Source organism: Taeniopygia guttata, chromosome 7 (genome assembly GCF_048771995.1).
Source record: "Taeniopygia guttata chromosome 7, bTaeGut7.mat, whole genome shotgun sequence".
NCBI lineage: Eukaryota > Metazoa > Chordata > Aves > Passeriformes > Estrildidae > Taeniopygia > Taeniopygia guttata.
The window spans coordinates 18,252,282-18,273,077 of NC_133032.1; the positions used below are offsets into that span (position 1 = coordinate 18,252,282).

The window sequence follows — 20,796 nt, forward strand, 5'->3', positions numbered from 1 at the left end:
TTATTATGAGGTCTCCTTTCTGCTGGAGTGGACTTGTATTAGTTTTGTGACTTTCTTTGCTTCTCCCCCTTTCTCAGATGTGGATTTTTTACATGTGTGTTGACTTGCTATCTTGTAAGAGCATTTTAAGGTTTAGGATGTAGACAACCTCCTGTTCTCTCTTGAACTGTGTACAGGAACTCATTTGTTAGTGCATGGGGGTAGTCCAGAGGCAAACTGGGCAAGCAGTGAATAGAAGAGCTGTTCCTCGTTTGAGGGGAATCCATTCAGCCCATGCTTTGCTCTCAACCTTTTCAAAAAGAGAGCAAGGAGCAGCCTGGATTCTCCTAATAGGCAGTTTGTGGCCTACAGTCACAGGCTGAACTTGCCTGCCTTGGGAGGACTGGGATGTCATGCACATATGGTCAGATGTGAAGAGCTTTGAAAGCTTTTAGTTCTCATTGAGGAGAATTTGACGCTTGTGCTGCTCACTGGGACAGATGGGTTGTTCTGAAGTTGTTGCCTTCCATATTAAGTTTTTGTTTGGTTTGAATTTAGGAAGAAATCACTGTTTATGGAAAAATACCTGCTTAGCTATTTTTCAGGGATTTATTTTAAATGGATTGCTGTACAATTTCTGTGGCCATTTTTTGCGTATGTGAAGAGCAGGAGAAACAGACTTTTGTGAAGATGTCTGTGACCTGAAAGATAGCTTCGTTCTCTGTGGAAACACAGGCTTGGGGAACTTAACATTAGTACTTTTACAAGTTATTGATATTGCTCTCCCCTATTAGGATTTGTTATAGGATCATAATGGGTTAGTATTTTTACTCTAAATTACTTGATCTGGACTCAGAATGAAAATTTGCTGTGGGGGTGTAAGGGAAAGCTTAGCTTGTTCTTCACTAGAGGTATAACTTTCTTGCTGTACTTAGAGCGCAACCTTTTTGTACGTGTAGAAACAAGAAAAAACGTAAAGGGATCTTTGTCTTAAGTTTCTGTCTGAGCATCTGAAGTATGGTTGAAACACACCTAAGATGCTGCATGTGGAAATTCTGATACTTCACTATAGCTAGGATATGTGGATCTTGGTTGAGCTCATGTTTGAGGATAATACCCAGGTTTTGGAGTGATAGAGGAGAGATTTATGTTGCCTACACTGGTTTGGAGCAGGAAATTATGAATGCCTGAGTCTTGTTCTAGTGACTCCCAGCTAATCTGGAGCTGATTTTTATTTGTGATGCTAAGAAGGTTGCTGGAAAAATCTAGTAAAAACAACTGACCTATAGACAGTGCATGCCTTTTTTTGGTAATATTAGGACAATCCAAAGCTGGATGATGTCTTCTTGTCTATTGAATGCCGAGTCAGGTCTTCTGCCTCTTTTGAACTGTTTAATTTTTCCTAGCAAAGCTGTAGCCAAAAGTACCTTAAGCAAAGCTTTTGTTCTTTACACCTGTTGCATCTTTCCTGTAGTGTTTGAAATAGTAGCAAAGCTATAGACACTAGTAGATTCAGGTCCACTCTCCTCATATTACATTTGTTGGAAAAAAACCCTTTGTAGTACTTTAGGTCTGTGATCACAGATTTTTTTTTTTTCTGGCTGCTTTTCTAACAGTCAGTAGACTGTGGCCTCTAGAAGCATATTTCTCACCAGCAAGGGGAGGATGGAGAGCACATGGTATTGACTGAGTCTGTGGGTCTCATCTAAGTCTTCTTGTTTCCAAATAAAAATGCCTTGGAAGACTGAGCAATGCATATTGATGTGTTTCTACTTTTTCAAGTTTTAGTTACTGAGATGGGAAAATTCCACAAAAGACAAGCAACTATCTATTTGTCTGAGTTATCCTCTTGAGGGAAATCTTAGGCACTGTGAGAGTAGAGAGATGTTATTTCTAAGTGGCATTCCTGGCTTGAATGTAATATTTTAATTGAGTGTTGCAGTGAAAGCTGGAATCATAGTTACACAATGTGTGTTGAAGCCTGAAGATTATAGATAGGCATGCTGAAAAAGTTGGTAAAACAATTGAGCTGGAAAATAACTCTTCCTTGAAATTACTTTCCTTCCTTGAAATTACTGTCCTTTTATGTTATGCTGTTGACTTTTGTTGACTGGTAAGCTCACTTTGCTGGTGAGACTTGAATTAAAAATTTACTTAGTCTTCAGAATAACTGTGTATACGTGAAGTGTTCAACTTGAAATGCTTTAGAAGCAGTCAGGTGCTACAACTTCATAGAACAGAGTTGTACTAGAGTAACTGCTGGGTGTGCTCAAAAGTAAGAGTGCCTCAGAGATGGATCATGCACTGATGCTGATCTCAAGAAAACTTGTATAACTTACTCAAATCAAACTTTCTATGATTTGGTCTTTGTTAAAAGGGATACTTGATTTAGTTTAACTAAATGTTGACTCAGTAGCTTGTAGGCTTAAAATTTATTCTGTTCTGGAGCAACAGAAAGCTGGACAGCATATCCTGATTATCTTATCTCTGTGGAGAAGCTGCTTTCCTAGGGACAAAAAGAGGGTTGTGAATATCTTTTAATTATTGTGGGCATCCTGTTACACGGGGAAAACTAAGGGATGAGCGTGTAGTGAGCTGTCTGCTGTGTGTCAAGTTCACAGGCAGGTTGTTCAGGGCAATGTGTTACCTTCTTCATACAGACACTTGAAATTCTTGCTGCTAACGATTATGATGTTACTATGCAGCAACATCAGTTAACTCCTAAAGAATTGGTACCACTTGAATATAAGTGTCTTCAGAGGGACTTTGTACCTTACCCCCAATACTCAGAGGAATCTTTATAATAAGGACTTCATCCTGTAGAGAACAGTGGTTAAGCAACATGTGTTGCTAAGCTGTATCCTGGTGTAGCTGACTTCTGAGTTTAAGATGATGAAAAAGGATGAAGAAGGAAAGGGCTGGTGCTACTTTACCACTCTTAAGAAATCAGAAGAACGTGTTGCATTGAGGAAGGTGTGGCAGTTCACAGGAGGTTCTGTGCTTGCACCAAAGCAATTAATTATTAGTCAAAGTTAATACTTGAGGAACAGATAAAGAAGATTCACTCATGGAAACAATAACATTAAAAAATTTGTCATAATCTGATGGTAAAAGTGACTTCATATGTTACAGCAATTCCTGTCTATAGCTCCAAATAGATTTCATACATTTCATCTTCCTGACATGCAACTATAAGAATTTAAGTAATACAATATTTATTGTTAGATTATTTGATACCAAGTTAGCCAAACTGGATATATTCATTACCTAATTTTTATTAGAAAAAGAACTTAGATGAAAGTGTGTTTAATGTGTGAAGCTCAATATAGGTTATTATATGAAAGCAAGTAGCAGTTTACAGCAAAAACTGAAAGACTTTTGTAGATCAGCTATTTGATATCTCCTGAGGTCTGAACCATTATGTACAAGAAAATGAATGTGTATATAGCTGTTTATTTAAACTGAATAGAATTAGAATAATCTGATAATGTAATAGACTAAAATAATTACTTGGACTGGAAGCTACTTTGAGGTTAAGCAAAGTAAGGAGATCAGTAGTGTAGCAGACTGCAGTCAACTAGGCTTTCCTGAAGTGTACCTCTGTACACTTACTGTACCTCTGTAGAAAATAAATTACATGGAGTATTAAAAATCAGTTGCAGGTTGAATGTGATTGACAAGCCTAATACCTCTGTAGTGTTGTTATATCCAAAACTGGGCTGTTTTGTGCAACACCATTGGGGTTGATGGTGTAGGCCAGAAATCTTGAGCCATGATGTATGTGCTACAAAGCATGCTAAAAGATTCTCTATGGGATGGGTAAAAATGTGTCCAGGAACTGAACTTACTTGGGCAGAAAAATGGCAGATAGTTGATTCCTTCATTAAGTTATTTCTTTTAAGACAGCAAAGCAGAATTCCTGGTTTTGCAAGCTTTCAGGAAATACTTCTCAAAGGACTGATCTCTTTGTGCTGTTTCATTTACTACCTTGAAGTAGCCATGTGTGTGCATTTTGTAGTAGAGCAGTCTCTTCAAAGATAAAAGTGAAACTGGTGTCAGCTGAAGTAGTAGGTGGAATAGAGAGAGCTTCTAGTAAAGTATTCTGTTGCATAAGAATCATCATTTGGCCAAGTGTTTACTGAGAAGAGCAATTATAATATCTTGACTTTCCTTGATCTTTAATTGACCCTAATTGACTTTATTTATTATGGAAGAACACAAAGAGACACACTAATTTCCTTATTCCTTGGGGCTTTGTTTATTACAGTATGGTGAAATCAAGAGTAATGAAATAGTCAAGGCTAGGAACTTGTGTAAGGAAAGTGAACACTTGTTTTATCAGAATAGTTTAAAGAAAAGCACTCTGCTTTTGGGTACCTAAAGCCTTGATGTCTTATGCATAAAATCTGGTTGTCTGCATTTGCTGCTTACTGTAGGTTTAAACTGCAATTATGAACCCAGGTTTGTGGTGTTGTATTAGGTATTCAAGCAGAATAGCAACTGAATCAGTGTATGTGCAGCTGCAGGGGCTTAGCTGAAAGTGTGGACTACAGAACCCATACTCTAAAGTTAAAAATATTCAGTATCTCATCATTTAGGATTACAATAAATATCTTTGACTGATTTTTATAGATATATTTCATGGAATCAGTTTGAAAGGTGGCAGTAAATACACAAACTTAGACTGTGTCTAAGGTTGTAAAACAGCTGTTACGTAACTTCAGACTTGAGAACAATTATATTGGGTTTGCTGCAGGGAAGGTCTTCCAAGAGGGAAAAATCATAAGAATAACAAACACAGCAGATACTCTTTGCCTGCAGCATGGCATTCCTTTCCAGATATGCTTTCACAAAGCAGTTCTTGAAACAATTCCTTGGGCTGCATGTTCTTTGTTTATTTCAGGCACCTGATGCTAATTGACTGCTGTCTTCAGAAGCACTCTGTAGTGTTGCTTGGTTGAGAAGTGACTGTATAATCTGAACAGAGACACCGCTCCAGGGGAGAGAGATGATCTTCTGGTGCCACCCGTGGAAAGGGTTCTGAATTTCCAGCTGGGGGGCTGGATTGGTGATCCAAAATCCAACTGGGGTAGGCTCTCAGGAATTGTTCCTTGGGTAATGTCTTCTTGTAACACCTTACCACTATAATACTGCCTCAGTATTACTGCACCCACACACTGAGTTAGGCAAGAACTCTACAGTTTGCAAGACTGTTACATTAGGCAAAAAGTGGTGCTTAAGCCCATGTGGTAGTCTTTAAAATTGCCACTTACAACTGATTTCCAGAAATCTGGCTCTTCCATTGTGCAACAGAAGTGCCTGTGAATATTTTATGTGTATGTGATTTTAATGCTGAGTGTTCACTGGTGATTGAATTGACAATGTCAGTGGTTATTGTGAGGAAACTGATGGGAGCATCTGGGCTTTGCTCCACCTGGGTCACATTTCTCCAGTTGGATTGAACTGCACATTCATCTTGCTTCTCCAAAGAAACCTTGGCTGTCTGTGGGAGACTCTGTGCTTATCTTTCAGCTTCCTGTGGGAGAGATGAGAACTTTTTCATCCAGTCACTGTGCCAATCACTAAAACCTAAGATCTGAAGAGTGCTGGCAGGTACAGTTTGTTGGAATAGTGTAGTCCCAAGGCCTCTGCCTGCCCAGCTGAGTGACGGGATTCTTCAGGAGCATAGTTCAGCTGGTGGGCCAGGGGCCACCCTCCTGCCTCCCGACTGTAAAAATCCTTATTCAGTGAGTCAAACTAGGATTTTAGTGTTGGGCATTGTAATGAAAGTGGAATATTTAAATTTACTTAAACTAGTCACACTGTGTTAATCTATTGTCACTGCTTCCATGGTGACTTGTTTTCTTTCAGGCAATATAATTTCATGTGTATATATACAAACATACATGTTAAAAATCTTAAGCAAGGTTGATTTGTACTACTTTGTATATTTCAATAGTGAATTTCAATCATTTAAGTTAGAAGGCAAGAAAGTACTGGTCCGTTGCTACTATTTCTTACTAAAGCATTTCACATTTCGCACATTAACTGTCTCAAAAATGAGATAGTTAATGAGCTTGATATTTTGTTGAAGTTAATGTACTGAATAGGAAAGGTGTTGTCTTGCCCAAATAAGACAGTTTGGGTACAATACTACAGTAACATTTAGTTTAAAGTGAGAATAATGTCAGATGTTGGTGAGAGTCTTTGCTATATATATAATTCTTGGAACAGAGTCTGAGAAGAAAACCAGGAGGGTGTGCATATGCATACAACACATGTGTGTAGCATTCTCATTCTAAAAACAACCCTTCCTGTCTCCAAATAGAAACCTCAGACTTGCTCAGTATAGTTTTGAATATTAAAATTGTGTGCTTAAGTTTCTTGTTCTTGCCACAAGATATAGTACTGCCCATTGTGTGTGGTGGTGTGAAATCCCGTGCCTTTGTGTTGCAAGGTAGCCAAGATATTTGGGTCAACTATTCTTTTATAAAATTGCAAACTGTTGTTTTAGTTTTTAATTTAATCATTATCATCACACCCATGATGGGAGTTATGTTGTCTGACACAATAATGTGTACTTAATTTTACTCAGAAATAGTTCAAGCAGAAAACAAACTTGTAGGAGTTAAAACTCTTAAACTCTGTTCTGTATTTTAGAGCCTGATCAAAGTGCCAGGTTTAACAGCAACCTAGGAAATTAGGCCTTTAGAACAGGCAAGCAGATGGGAATGTGGTTAGTGGAGCAGAAAAACCTCATATCTGAGTCTGTCTTTGTGTCCTTAATTAATAATACCTCCCCATGATTTTGTGGGAAGTATCTGTCTGTACTGATACCAGGATTAATGATAGTTTCAAACCTGGCCATTATCAGTTTATCTCATGTCACCAGTTTCTTTAGGGCCTGGCCTTTTGTGTCTTGCTCTGATTGTCTCCAGATTTGCAGGTAGTTTCTCTAGCCTGGTTCATGCATCATTGTTGGCATATTTATTTTGGCACTGCCTTGTAAGAGGACTTCCCTCTCTAAATTTGGGGAGAAGTTTGAACCTTCCTCAATTTTGCTTAGTAATATGAAGTCTGACTTTACAGGATTCAACTAACTACACAGGTCTGGTATATAGAAATGCTGCATTTAGTCAGCAGAGGGAGAAATCTTCCCTTGAGGAGGACTGTAGTGATTGAGATTTGAATGGAACATTTAGTTTAAAAAGAATCTCTTGAGCTGGCCAATTCTATGTCACCTTCTTCTCAGGTGGGAGCAGCTCCATTGTGTATGGATTCTTTGTGGAATTTCATATGAATATATGCAGCATTTATAAATATCCATACATAGAAATAAGGGTAAAAATGGGCAAATCTGCATAACATGCTTTAAGAACACTTTGATAATCTGTCACAGCAGCACAATAGCACAAGGCATTCCTATGCTATGGAACATGAATGGATCCTTGTCCTTTTTTGTGTGAGCCCTACATGTGTAAAGATCAGAGAGAGCAGGCAGAAGAAGAGGCTTCTGTATTTGGACAGCTCTGCTTAGTTTAATTTTGGCTGAAATTTTAGAATTGATTCTTCAGTATGGAAGAACAATATAGACTGGCTATTTCACAAAACATAGAGTCATTTCGGTACTCGATAACTGATAAACTTTGCTTTAAGTGCCAGATTTGTCAAGGGCTGGTTGAATCTCTGAATCAAACAATTGTAATGAAATACATGACCATGTTTTTTTTTTCCATTTGATTAATTAAAATCTTGCATACAGGCATTTTGAAGAAAATAAATTTTGTTTGAGCCAAGTCTGTTGAATTGCACTGATAGTATGTCAGCAGCCCGTCTTAATAATACCTTTATAATGAAAACCTTTGGTAATCAATCAACACATGGTTATCTTGCATGTAATGCTGGAGCTGAAAGTGAATCACAAGGTCTTTTTGAAATGGTCCCTCCTGATCATCTTACTCTTAGGCAATCAGAGTAGGAGCTACATTTACTGTATGTAGAGCAGGGATGTAAATGATCTTCTGACAGACTTATTTGAGATATGTTTATTTTAATTAAAATTCAGTTTCCATGTTAGTAATTTCATTTGTTATGTAAATAAATGGCAAACTTTTAAAGCAAAGCTTGATTAATGTGTAATTACTATTAGTGTATTTCTTAAGTCTTAAATACAGTTACACTGATATAGTTCTGATGACTTTATCATAGTTAAGAGATGGTCTAATATGGTTGTGCTTAAGATTTTCCAGTTTTCTGCTTGTATTTTGGCAGTTGTTAGTTTGGTTTTTATGTATTTATAGTTTTATGCTATCACATTCTGGTTGTAGTTGATATGTTATTCTTGTACTTCCTGAGGTTTTGTTGTTTAACTTTCAGTCCAAATATGTCTCAAAGTTCCTCATCAACTGAATCTTAAGAATGCTGTGGGATTGCAGTAGTGATGACAAGCAACTGAAGTCATTATTCTCTTCAAGAAAATAAATTTAAATACTAAATGTCTTTTTTATTCTGAAAATATTTAGATCTTACCTATTTGTATGCTGATGTTTATGTATGGAGTGAAAACCAAGCATCTTTCACACAATATCCTGGCCAACTGGAAAATACCACCAGTGATTTGCTCCTTTCTCTCTATATAGAAGAAAAACAGACAAATCCCTTCAGTCCCAACAACCCCATGTACTGCTACAGGCTCGGGGCAGAGTGGCTGGAAAGTGGCCCAGTGGAAAAGGGGGGTCAACAGCCTGCTGGAGCGAGCCAGGGTGTGCCCAGGAAGGCCAAAGGCATCCTGGCCTGGATCAGCAATGGTGTGGCCAGCAGAGCCAGGGCTGTGATCATCCCCCTGTTCTGAGCACTGGTGAGGCCCCACCTCAAATCCTGGGCCCCTCACAACAACAAAGACATTGAGGGGCTGGAGTGTATCCAGAGAAGGGCAGTGGAGCACAGATCTGATAAGGAGTGGCTGAGGGAGCTGGGGGTGTTTGGCCTGGAGAAAAGGAGGCTCAGGGGTGACCTTGTCAACCTTGGGAGGTTGTAGCCAGGTGGGAGTTGGTCTCTTCTCCTAGGTATCAGGAGACACAGGATGGGAGGAAATGGCCTCAAGCTGCACCTGGAGAGGTTCAGGTTGGACATCAGGGAGAATTTCTTTGCTGAAAGAAACTGTCAGACATTGAAACAGGCTGCCCAGGGAGGTGATGGAGTCACCATCCCTGAAAGGATTCAGGAAATGACTGGATGAGGCACTTAGTGCTGTGGTTTAGTTGGCATGGTGGTTGGTGAAAGGTTGGACATAATGATCTTAGAGGTCTTTCCCAACCTTAATGATTCTATGATTCAATACAGTGTGCAATGACTTAAGCTGGTGGTTGTTTTTATAGAGCATCTGGTCTTTCAAGTCATAGGATGCAATCTGAAGGAGTAATGGTTGTGGTTTCAGCATTTCTTTTGGCTCTAAGCTACTCACTTTTGATATGTACTTGGTTTCTTGAATTGCTGTCTGGTAAGACTTTTTTCCAAAACCATGTAACAGAAAAGCATTTTGGATCTGCAGTATGCTAATATTGTCACTCACATATTTTTCTCCCTTTAAGGCAAGAACTTTTGAAATGGAATGGATGGGGATATAATGACTCCAAATTCATCTTCAATAAGAAGGGTCAAGCAGAATTCACAGGAAAAAGGTAAGTTGAAAATTTATGTAAATGAAGTGTCTTATTTAGCGGTTTGTTTGAAAAGAGTTTTAAAAGCTGCACAGTACAGTTGATTCAAAGAAGGCAAAGAAGTTTCTTCATTCCACAGAATAGGTTATTCAACATTTAACAGGTTTATGGGAGTCTGACACATTAAAATAGACTGTGTGGCTCATTGAAATGTTTATTTAAAAATGTTATAAAGACAAATTAATGAGTCTTCTCTGTAACTTGATATAATCTATGGGTTAATGAAATCACACTGAGAATCTGCACTGTGTTCTAAAGATTTAGATAACATGCAGCACGACTGCAGTTTTGAGAATCTCCTGAGAATCAGTTAGTTGCTGTATTAAATTTCCACTTTGTTTTGGGTTTCTTAACCACTGTGCATGGAGCTACTTCATCCTCTGAACTTAAAAATAAAAACTGCTCTTCAGTTGTATGTTGTGTAGTGGCATCATTTGTGATTTATTACCATCTAACCCTTTATTGAGCAAGCTTGTTTTTCTGAGAAATACAATTTTTGAGAAACTACATTAAAATGAAGTCTATTTGGGATCTCTCAATTTTGTTCCAGTGGAATTTAAACCTGTCTCCATCTTACTGATTTTTTTTTCTTCCTGAGTGGAAAGTAACTTTGCAGTCTCTTCCCATAAGTGTTAAAAACAAAAGAATGAAGAAGAGAAATAAAATTCTATCTTTCCTAAAAATTCCTTCCTGGTCTTTGAGTCCGTAAACTTGCATGAATTGGTTGAGTCAAAGTTGCAAAAACCTAATTGGCATCTTGAGCACTTCAGTTGTTAATTTTTTGATTTTCAGACCCAAATTAAAATACAAAGCCTTGTATAAGCCAGTTCACGGTATAATATTAGGGACATGCTGCACAGAAAATTAAAGCACACTAAACAAGAAAAAAGATTAGGGTCAGGACTCCAGGGTTTTTGAGGAGGAAGCATCAAGGCTGCTTGGCTGCTGTGTGACTGATATGTACCAGTGGCTGTTCTAGAATGGTGGTTTTTTTCCCCACATCCACACCGTCTCTGAGACATAACATTAGAAATACTTTGTTGGGCCACACCGGTATAGTTTCTATGGAACAGTTTGCCACAGTGGCCAAAGGAGAGTGTTTGAAGTGAAAACAGAAGAATAAGCATCTGCATGGATGGTGTAGATGCCTCATCCTTTCAGTGCCCACTAACAAGTCTGTTGTCCCCAAGTTTGTCAAATAACTTCAAATCTGCTCATACTGACTGCCTATGCAACATCCAGTGGCAGCAAGTTCGAGGTTCTGGTTGTATAAAGTGCCTGTGTTTTGAAACAAGTATCCCTTGCTGTTTTGCAGGACTAGGTTGGATGATAATTCTTCAGCCTATCTAATGTGTTATTGATTTATAAGACTGAGTTGTATCCTCTCTTGCATTTTCTCTCCATGCTTGTGGTGTTTTGGGCCCTTCAGTCTCTGCTTGTAAGACCCTTTGGTCTTTACAGTTGTTCTCTGCATCCTCTCCAGCTCCACTGGAGCTTTCTGGAGACAGGGACAAAAACTGGGTGCAGCACTCAAGGTGTGGATACAGCAGTGTTCTACAGAGCAGCAGAAAGAGATGAACAGTCTTCTTTCCTACCCCTGCCCAGATGATGCATAGCATTGTGAGCTGCTGTTGTACGTGGTCAGTGAAGATGCCTTGATAGTGACTACCAATGGGATTATGCAAAATATGCAATAATGTTTTTCTTTCATCTGTTGCAATTACCTTAACTTCCATGGTTTTTTGTCTGCATAGTTGTTTTTTTAAGGTCCTGAGTCCTATCAGTGTGATCAATAAACCCTGCCCTTTGCTTCTTAACTTAAACTTACCTTATCCTTCAGCCTGTAGAAGAACCTTTTCTTCAGTACTGTAGCAGTGTATTTTCTTGAATAACTTTTGGGATGAACACCTGTGGAAATATAAAGGAGTGTGGGATTTCACTGTATCCCTTCTATTCACTTTCTGTTTTTGCGCCCTGGTAAAACTCCAAGGATTAGTGAAACAGGATTCCCTTTCATGAAAGTTGTGTTGACTTTCCCTACAGACCATGTGTCAAATATCTTTTTTATTATAGACGCTGCCATCTCCACAGGGATAGATGGTGCTTGCTAGTCTGAGCAACTGAAGCTGTTTTTTGAGTGTATCTGTGGCAGGTGTTTTTTGGGGGGCTTCTTGCACCATCAATGTGTGCATACAGAGCTTGCTTCCTGATCAGTCATGCATCACCTAACTTCTTCTATGCTGTGACTTCTGTCTGTGTCTTGACTTAAAAGTTTTGGGGTTTCTGCTAGCTTTAGTTGTCCTTTGAGTAAGTGATTAAGGTTACCCTTGCAATCCAGCTATGATAGTTTGGCAATACTAAGAAGTAGGTCAGGAGAAGAAAACACACAGAGCTGATGTGGGTCTCAGCCTTCATTGCAAACTCTTGATGCAAATGCACTAAACTTTCATTGCTTATTGTACTTTCCTCTTCAAAGAATTCACTTAATTTTTGTATGGGCTTGATGAAGCAATAACAGCTGTCATAGGAGGAATGCCTGAATGCTCTCTTCCATGCTGAAGAGTCTAGCTTGAGTTAAGGTTGTAGCTTTTTAGTTCTAGGATTAGAGTAGGGGGGTTGTCAGTAGAAGAGCTGGGGACGGTAGCTGAGATGAGGAAACAAAAAGAATTTATCTTTTTGTGTAACAGGTCACCTATTTGTAGGATTGGTTGCGCCAGCTGTGAAGGACAGGGTCATAACTAGATTTAGTGACTGAATGATCTTAGAGGGGAGACCCAGTTAGGTCTAATGCAATGACCCAGGTGAAGACTATGGTAGGAATTCTCAGCTGCTGAAAGCTCTTAATATCAAAGGAAGATCTTATTTCTCCTCTTTTCTGGGAATACTTTTGCACACATAAACGTGCTGAAGATGTGCATATGCATACAATTAGTAGCAGTAGATTCTAGCTGTTTTCAGTGTGTCCCCAGCCTTCTGTGTTTTCACATGTGGTGCACATGGTCAAAACCAGCTCCTCTGTCCCTTGTCTGTAAGTCTGCATTTGTCACATGGCTAAGCTTTTGCCAGTCTGTGCTGGAAATAATTTTTCAGTGCTTGATGGATTCTGATGCATTTTGATGATAAAAGGGGAACCTCTAATACTGTTTCTGTTTTCTTGAAAGTGTAAGGTGTATGCAATGGGTTTTCGTGTCAGAGACTGCTGTTTCCATTGCAGTGTGTCCTCTATCTGTAACCAGCATGGGTGCTGCTTTCTGCACTACTGCAGGGGAGAGACCTTTCTCAAGAGTGTGGAGTGGGATAACTGAAAAACCTTGTGCCCAAAGCAAAGTGATACCATTCTGACAAATTATTTGATTCTGTGTGAAGTAAAGAACACCTGGATACAATTAAATACACAGTTGCATGAAAAGTGAATGTGCAGAAGCCTTGCAGGCTTGTAGGTAAAGAGTTTGGTTTGAAACTTCTGTTTGTGCATACATAGAATTGAAAGAAGTATATCTGACATACATTCTTTTAATTTAAAATGACCCTATGTAATATTGACTTTTCAGGTACAGATTAGGTGGTATGGTATTACCAACTTTTAAGGAATGGATAGAAAAAACCTTTGGAGCAAGTCTGGAGCACAAAACTACCTCTAGAGTAAGTAAATAGCTGAACCAGTTCCTTTGAACATTAGTCTTGGTGATAATCAAGACCACACTGTTAAAGATGATTCAGCTGTCACATATAATTGATTTAAACATAGTGTATTAATATTTCAACGTTTTTGGGAAAAAAGTGGTGTAGAACTACTATGTGAAACCTTATGTCTTAGCATGACTTGTGGTTTCAGGATAACTGGTAGTACATTTATTGAAATGAAAGTTTCCAGCACAGGGAGTTTTTTGTCCTACCTGACATTTCAAGACTGTAGAAAGTGTTAGCCCAGAAGGAATTGTTTATACAACATCAATGTTATTCATGATAACAGAGATAGAAAATATGGGGAAGTTAAACTGTGATGTGTTTTTGGTGTATTGAAAGATGTCAAAGTTCTTACTTGACAGTAATTTTTATTTACATGTCTGGGTGCTGAAAACTGACTACCAGAATACTCAAGATTTAACTGAATGTTTTCGGAAAAATAATACATTGGGAATGTTTTGGGAGTCATACATACTCTACTTTTTAGAAAGAGTAACGTAAGTTAGTCAGGAGACCTGGCTCCCTAACTAGGTTCCTGACTAGATTGCTGCTAAAGCAGTTTGGAAGCAGTGCTTGTACTGTGACTGTAGCAACCCAGCTTTGGGTAATGATGGTTGTACCCATCTCTTGGGTGAGTTCAAGATTGTATTTTCTTTGAAGCAAGTAAACTCATAGGGCCTGAAAACTTAAATGTTTCTTCAGTCTTCTATTCATCCATACATTCTTTCATGTGTTGTGGATTACAGGATCTCCATCTGCCAATATGTTATGAAGAATTCATCTGGATGTGTTTTTGTTGACCAGGGTTGGTCTTAACTGACAGCTGTTTTAACTTGCTGTCAACAGAGGTCTTGAGAGCTGTTGTTCCCTTTTTACATGCAGAGAAAGGATAGAGCAAAGCAGAATTGAAGGACAAGTACAGATTTTTTAATAATACTCCAATTCCACAGTACATCTTGCTGACCAGCTCCCCAGGATATCTGCGAGCAGTGTTGAGTACTTTTCTGTTGTGTTGTGCCCTTGTGGTTTTAATGGTCTTGTAACGTGAAGCAGGCTGACTACCTTGATATGGGATAGGACTCTTTGGAGTCTCCAATATATACCTGGACTTCTCATAGCTAGTCTCAAATACTGCTGTAGGTCCCTCATTTTCATGGCTGTCATAACTCCAAGGTGTATTTCAGGTTGTCATGCTATGCTGGGTTTTCAACTTCTGCTATCACCTAGGCATGAAGAAACTCAGATTAGGAACAGCAGGAGGGAAGTGATGTCTTGGTTCATTTGTCATTCTGTACCATCTCTTCCTGCCTCTGGCATGTGAGAATGCTGCATGTAACTTTTGTGTTTTAATTAACAACAGTAAATGTACCTGCTTCTGTGATCTTCAAGATCTGTTGATGCTCTTTATTTTTTTCAGACCAGACTTTATGTAGAGAGCAATTTAGATCTAGTTCACATAGGTTTCCTGACTAGCTTTTCAGGGTGCAAATTTTAAGATATTTCAGTCCTATGAAAATAAATAAAGGTGTTTTTTTGTTTGTCACTGTGCATAAGATTTTTATAGATAAATATTAACTTTCTAATATTGAAGATTTAAACTAAAAGATTAAAAAACTTGTGGAAGAGTTATAAAAATGAAGATGCTTAAAACCATCTGCAAAGAATTGTTATAGCTGTTAAGTAGTTCATGCTCTCGAGAACAAAGATCTTCAGGCACTTAGTGTTCAACTTGATATAAAATAATTCCGTCTGTGGAAATCCATGAAGAAACAAAAGTTTGAAGTCTAAAGTGTAAACACAGCTACTGAAGGTTTTTCTTAAAACAAATGATTTGAAGATCTTTATTTGGTACCTATTTGTTTCTTATGTTTCCTGTGTTCCTGTCAAGAGTTCTTTGGGCTAGCAAACAGCACTGTGTGAATGTGCATTAATAGCAGAATAGTAAAAGCAGCAGTTCAAGACCAAATTTACAATATGTTTCCTGTGACTGCCTCCTAAAATCAAGGTGTCTCAGTAGCGGAGTGCCTCTCACTTAACAAAACTTAATTTCAGCTTCTGTGTTTGTAGATGACAAGATGAATGTATTGGAGGGAAAAGGCTTTTTTTTTAGCTGTCTGCCACATTATTTCACTAAGTACGGCATTGTCCTTAAAGCAAGTCAGGATGGCACATATGCTCTTCCAGAAATCAAATCACTGTTAAAACTGCATTTTCATTGTGTCATATGTTTCACATGAAAATCCCAACCCAAACTTTTGCCTATCCACTTGAACCTGTGAATGATGCCAGCTATCAGTAATGAACATCTCATGCAGCTATTTATTTCTGAATTATTCCTGTCAGTACCCTTATTTTCTCCATAACCTTGTATAATTTTTGTAGGGTGGACACTCCATCACAATGATACAACTTTCCTGATAAGTTTGTTACCTTCATCAGCTCTCCAGTGTTGAGGCTAAACCCATTCAGAATAGACTGCTGCTGTTGTGGCAGATGGGAGACTATTAATCTCCAATTTCTTTACTGTTAGCTTGTTAACTGGTACTATCTACCAAGATTTTATCTTATTGGCAAATATATCAGCTGCTCTGAAGGTTATGGAGAGCAAAGATAGGCAAAGCTCTATTCTAGGAAAGAAAACTTTGTTGTGTGAATATACTTTTTGGTGACTGCAAACTTCAGAAGATGAAAGCACAGTGAATTTCATTTTGTTATTCTATGTCTGCATTTGTCAAGAAGTGTAGGTAGGGCTTGTCAAAGAGATGTCTTAAATTTCTTTGACTAGGTGGGACATTACTGCACAATACTTTTTGATGGTAGGTTCTTTCTGGCATCTTTCCTGATAGCTTTATAGCAAAATTGCAAGTGCATTCTTGTCTTTGGGTTGATGTCAGTTCATTTTCCAGCAAGGCTTGCATGGAAGAAGTTTGAAACTCTTTTAACTGATTTTTGTTCAATCTCTGATTTTTAAAAGTGTATTTAAAATAAAAAATATGGTGGTAAAAAAACTTTGAGTTCTGCTCTCAGACTTGAGGGACTTTGTTAACAGGAAATAAGACTCTTGACCAACATTTTCTTTTGAAATAAGACTTGAAGTCAAGAAGTTACATTTTAGTCATCAGACAAGCTTTTATCTAATCAAAGAACTATTTAATTAGAGGTCATTTGTGATAGAAGGCATATTCCTTTAGAGAGATTACCCATATTTGCTACATTTTTAAGGAGAAAAAAAGGCATGGTCTTTCTGGAATCTTCAAAGCAGATAAGAGTCTTACACTTAATGTCTTCAAAATATTTTTTTTAATCTGGATCTTGTAAAGAATTCTTGTTCTCTGAGTGGGTTTAAAAAGTTGACACATGAACATTTATGTGCCCAGTAATTGGAAGTGGAGTTCAGAAAAGAGAGTTAAGTGGTTGTGTCTACACTTTGAGAAGCTGTAAGAGTATTAGACAAGACATCTGTTGGAAGAACCTGGAAGAATGGGCTGTTGGAAAATCTAAATCTTAACACCTTTCCCAGGTGTTCTTTGGGACTTTAGATGGAGACACCTGTATGTAAGTGACTCAAACATGGATGTTATGGAATCTTTCTTATAGGTGAAGTCTGCTTAGTGCGTGCCAGTTATGTTATATCAGTCAGTCTTAGTTTTATCTACCATTGGACTTCTGATTAGGCTTTGGTCCAATTTGGATTTAACCCCCAGTACATGACAGGAGGAGGGGAAGTGAGTTAGTGAAAACAGAACTCTAAGTACAAGAATTTGTAGTGTGTAGTGGCTTTAGTATGTATTTAGTACCTTGGGAAGTCTTAAAAAGAAATAATTTGTTCAGTATGCATTCATAAGCTTATGTATTTCTCCATATTTATCAGGAGAAAGAAAGGTAAGAATGTGCTACTGAAATAAAACTTGTGTGCAGAGTAGGATAAACTGGATTGATGGTTTGAAGATATGAAGGAGAACTGATGTCTTTCTGATCTGAAATAGGTGTGTTTGGGTATCAGTCAGTGTTAGCCTGTTTGTCTTATTTTTGTTGTATAGAAATACTCTAAGAGTGAACCTGTCTTTAATGAATTTATTTTCTTGAATTGTAGGCATCCTTAAATGTTAATGATGTACCTCCATCCATTGTAAATGAAGAATTTCTTCAGGATCTTAGAGCCACTAAAATCTCATATTCCCAGGATGCAGAAGATAGGGTATTCAGAGCTCATGGTAAGAGAACTTCATTTGTATGACTGTGCTGCTTTTGATACTTTGTTTGACCTTGGTAACCTATTGTTGTGTTCCAGGTCACTGCCTACACGAGATATTTGTACTCAGGGAAGGAATGTTTAAGCGAATTCCTGATATAGTTGTATGGCCTGGTAAGTTTTATTGTCTTCTTCTCCCTTCTGATCTGGGAGGCCATTGTATACTAAAGTCTTGTGCTTTCTGGTCAGGGGAATACTGTCTCTTGGTTCACTGACTTCACTCATCTTTACAGAAACTGAAGGAATTTTCTCGTTAATAGTAATCATGATTGTTTAGAATCTGGACTGCAGGTTGTGTCTGTGAAATCCCATCATTTTGTAGGGAAGTCAGTTTATTATTAGATATAGCTGAAGTTTATGTTGACTGATTAATTTACCACTTAAGTAACCACTGTGTAATGTGAATGCATATGTTCAGCAAGAGCGGTTGTCAAAAATGGCAGTCACAATTTTGGGTTCTGAAGGTGTACATGATGCTAGAAGGGTAGTGAAATGTTTGTATTGAAGAACTTTTGGTTTTTTACATGCTGTACTTTAGTAAAAAAAAAAGTGTAACACCTGTAACTCCTATCAGAACACTTTACAAAAGATCAGTAACTGAAAGAAAGAGCAGTACAGTCTGAGTACAGGCTAGGCCTGCTTGTTTCTGCCCAGTGAAAGGATATAAATGTTTTTTTTTTACTTGAGTCATGTGCCTCTGGTCACTAGGACCTACTCCATGTGAGTACTACTTCAGTAGTGAACCAAAAGGTCATTTGATCTAAGTAAATGTCAATTTCTGTTCAGTTGTATGATTCCAACTCTATTGTTACCTTTTGTAACTTTGATAGCTGCATTAAAAACCACAAAATTTCTTGTAAGAACTTAGTCCTGCTCAATTTTTCCTCCTTTATTTAGGGGAAAAAATCACATATGGGAAGCATGAAAAGAGACACTTTAAGACGAAATTCATTACTTGAGGCCAGGTGCTTGACAGCACTGGTGACTGTGAATAGTACTTGCCACAACTTCTGTTTTGTGTAGCTCCTAAAACAGCTGAAACAAAATTATTGACTACCTTCATTTAAAAGACCTCTGTATGACAAGAGCAAATTAGCCAGAGTTTGGAAACTATTTATTTAGTCTTGCTCATTCTTTGCTGTTTGTACAAAGTCATGTAGGCATTTGATCTCTTTTTTCATCCTTTTACTTGGCTATGCACAAGCATTTCCGCCTCCCTCTTTGACCAGGTACAGAATGCATCCTGAAAACCTAGATTTCATCAGCAACTCCTTTTCTGAAACTGAATTTCAGTCAGGAAGAAAGAAATGTGCTGTTCATCTTTCAGAAGATACTTATTTCTCACTTAAAATAAATTGGGCAGCCTGTTTTCAATAAAAGCTTTACATGTGATTTGTTCTCAGATAAACCTAGATGAATTGTTAACTGTTTGGTGGCCCTTCTTGCCCTGAGAATTTGCAGGTCTCAATCCATGAGTAGTGCAAGATACTGAGACTGTAGTTAGTTCTTCAAATGTAGAGGTCTAAACTTTGTAACTGGTACTTCTGAGCCCCAGTTCTTACTTGGTGCCTAACTTTGAAATGTCTTCCTTGCTGGTGTTGGAAAAGGGGCAGCTGCTTAATGAGACTGCAGTATTTAGTAATAAGCACAAATAACAGTATCAAGCACAAAGTCTGTTTTTTAACTGTTTGTTCTTTTTTTTTTTAGTTTGCCATGAAGATGTAGTTAAAATTGTGGAATTAGCCTGTAAACACAATCTCTGCATAATACCATTTGGTGGTAAGCGAAATTATGAAATCTTATAATTCTTTAAGTTTATTCATTAAAATGTCTTCAATTTAAATATGTGTTCTCCATTACTTGTGCTCTGTTCCCACAACGTGTATAAATTAAGGGTTTTTTTTGCACTCTTGAAATTCAAAGTTTCAGAGAGGATTGTGGTCAAACGCTACCACAAAATTATTCTAATTTCCTTGTAGATCTTGTTCAATAGAAACTCCTCTGGCGAGGGGTTTTCACGAAGTGTTCCAGATACAGAGTAGAGCTAAAGGCCTGTACAATCTGTGTCCTTCTCAGCCTAAAGAATTAATAAAGGACTTCCAGTTTTCACTGTGGATGTCTTCTCCTCTACGCCTGCTGAAGTAGAGTTACTTAGTTTGACATAGAGCTTGGAAAACATGGGATTTTGGCTTTCATGAGCTCATTCTGTGATGAGGTTTTTGTCAAGAATTCTTAATTCTGTGGTATAAATCTGTGTGTTTTACTTGGTACTTGCTTATGCTGTAGTACAGCCCTTGCAAAAGGGCATTAAGTACTTGAGAAAATGAGCATTTCACTTGAAGATGATACCAAACTTGTGGAGCTGGTTCCTCACTAAACACTCTTACCCCTGCCGGATGCATCTGAAGGGCTGCAAAACTGCTAAAAGTCAACTTTTAACTGTTAGCAGTAAACTGGTAGAGCTGAAAGCAGCAATATTGACTATTTCTTGTTCACTGTACAGAAAGGTCTTCAGTTTGTTTTCCAAGTTTATTTCTAGTAAGCTACAGTCAACTTGTGAAGTTATTGCAGTAGTGGTTGGTATTGAAAGAAAGTGCCACCTTCTCGTAGCCTGCTGGGGATCTTGAGGATCCTGCCCTCTCTTTTCCTATGGCTGTGGCAGTCTTGGGAAACAAAAGTCTTCTTGGAGGCTGTTCTGCTACACCCTATAAAGATATATTAGAATTAGAAACCGCTTCTACATCTGATGCTTGATTTTATCTTTTTTTTTTTTTTTTTTTTTTTGGTGGTTAAAGCCTCTTGGTTTATTTTTTATTTCAGATAAGTATTAAATTCCTGTACTAGGCAGACTTCTTATTAAAAGTTTGTAGGTTGAAGTGTAGTGAGAGGTAAAGAATATACAGAAACTACAGCTCTCTCCTGAATGGCTTTGTAATTTCTTATCCTTTGTTTTAAAACTCTGTGCTGGGCTTAACAGAAGCAGCTGAGATGGTCACAGAATGTCATGTTTGTTACTGAGCGCAGCTAAAGCATTGTTCAGTTCCACAGCTGCCTTGATTTTGTGAAACCTGGTCTGGGAGAGGGGGGCAGCCTTAAGAGGCTAATCACTATACTCAAAGAGTTAACTTCACTGATCTTTCTTTATTCAGTTCTATATCA

The 20,796-nt window shown here is 38.0% G+C and overlaps 1 protein-coding gene across 1 annotated transcript in view; it reads left to right on the forward strand.

Annotated features, from left to right (window-relative positions):
* AGPS (alkylglycerone phosphate synthase) overlaps nt 1–20,796 on the forward strand; it is a 47,410-nt gene that overhangs the window by 942 nt on the left and 25,672 nt on the right. The window contains exons 2-6 of the mRNA XM_030277553.4: nt 9,570–9,659; nt 13,250–13,340; nt 17,479–17,599; nt 17,677–17,751; nt 19,345–19,416. Of these exons, the coding sequence (XP_030133413.3) occupies nt 9,570–9,659; nt 13,250–13,340; nt 17,479–17,599; nt 17,677–17,751; nt 19,345–19,416 (449 nt within the window). The remainder of the gene's footprint in view (nt 1–9,569; nt 9,660–13,249; nt 13,341–17,478; nt 17,600–17,676; nt 17,752–19,344; nt 19,417–20,796) is intronic.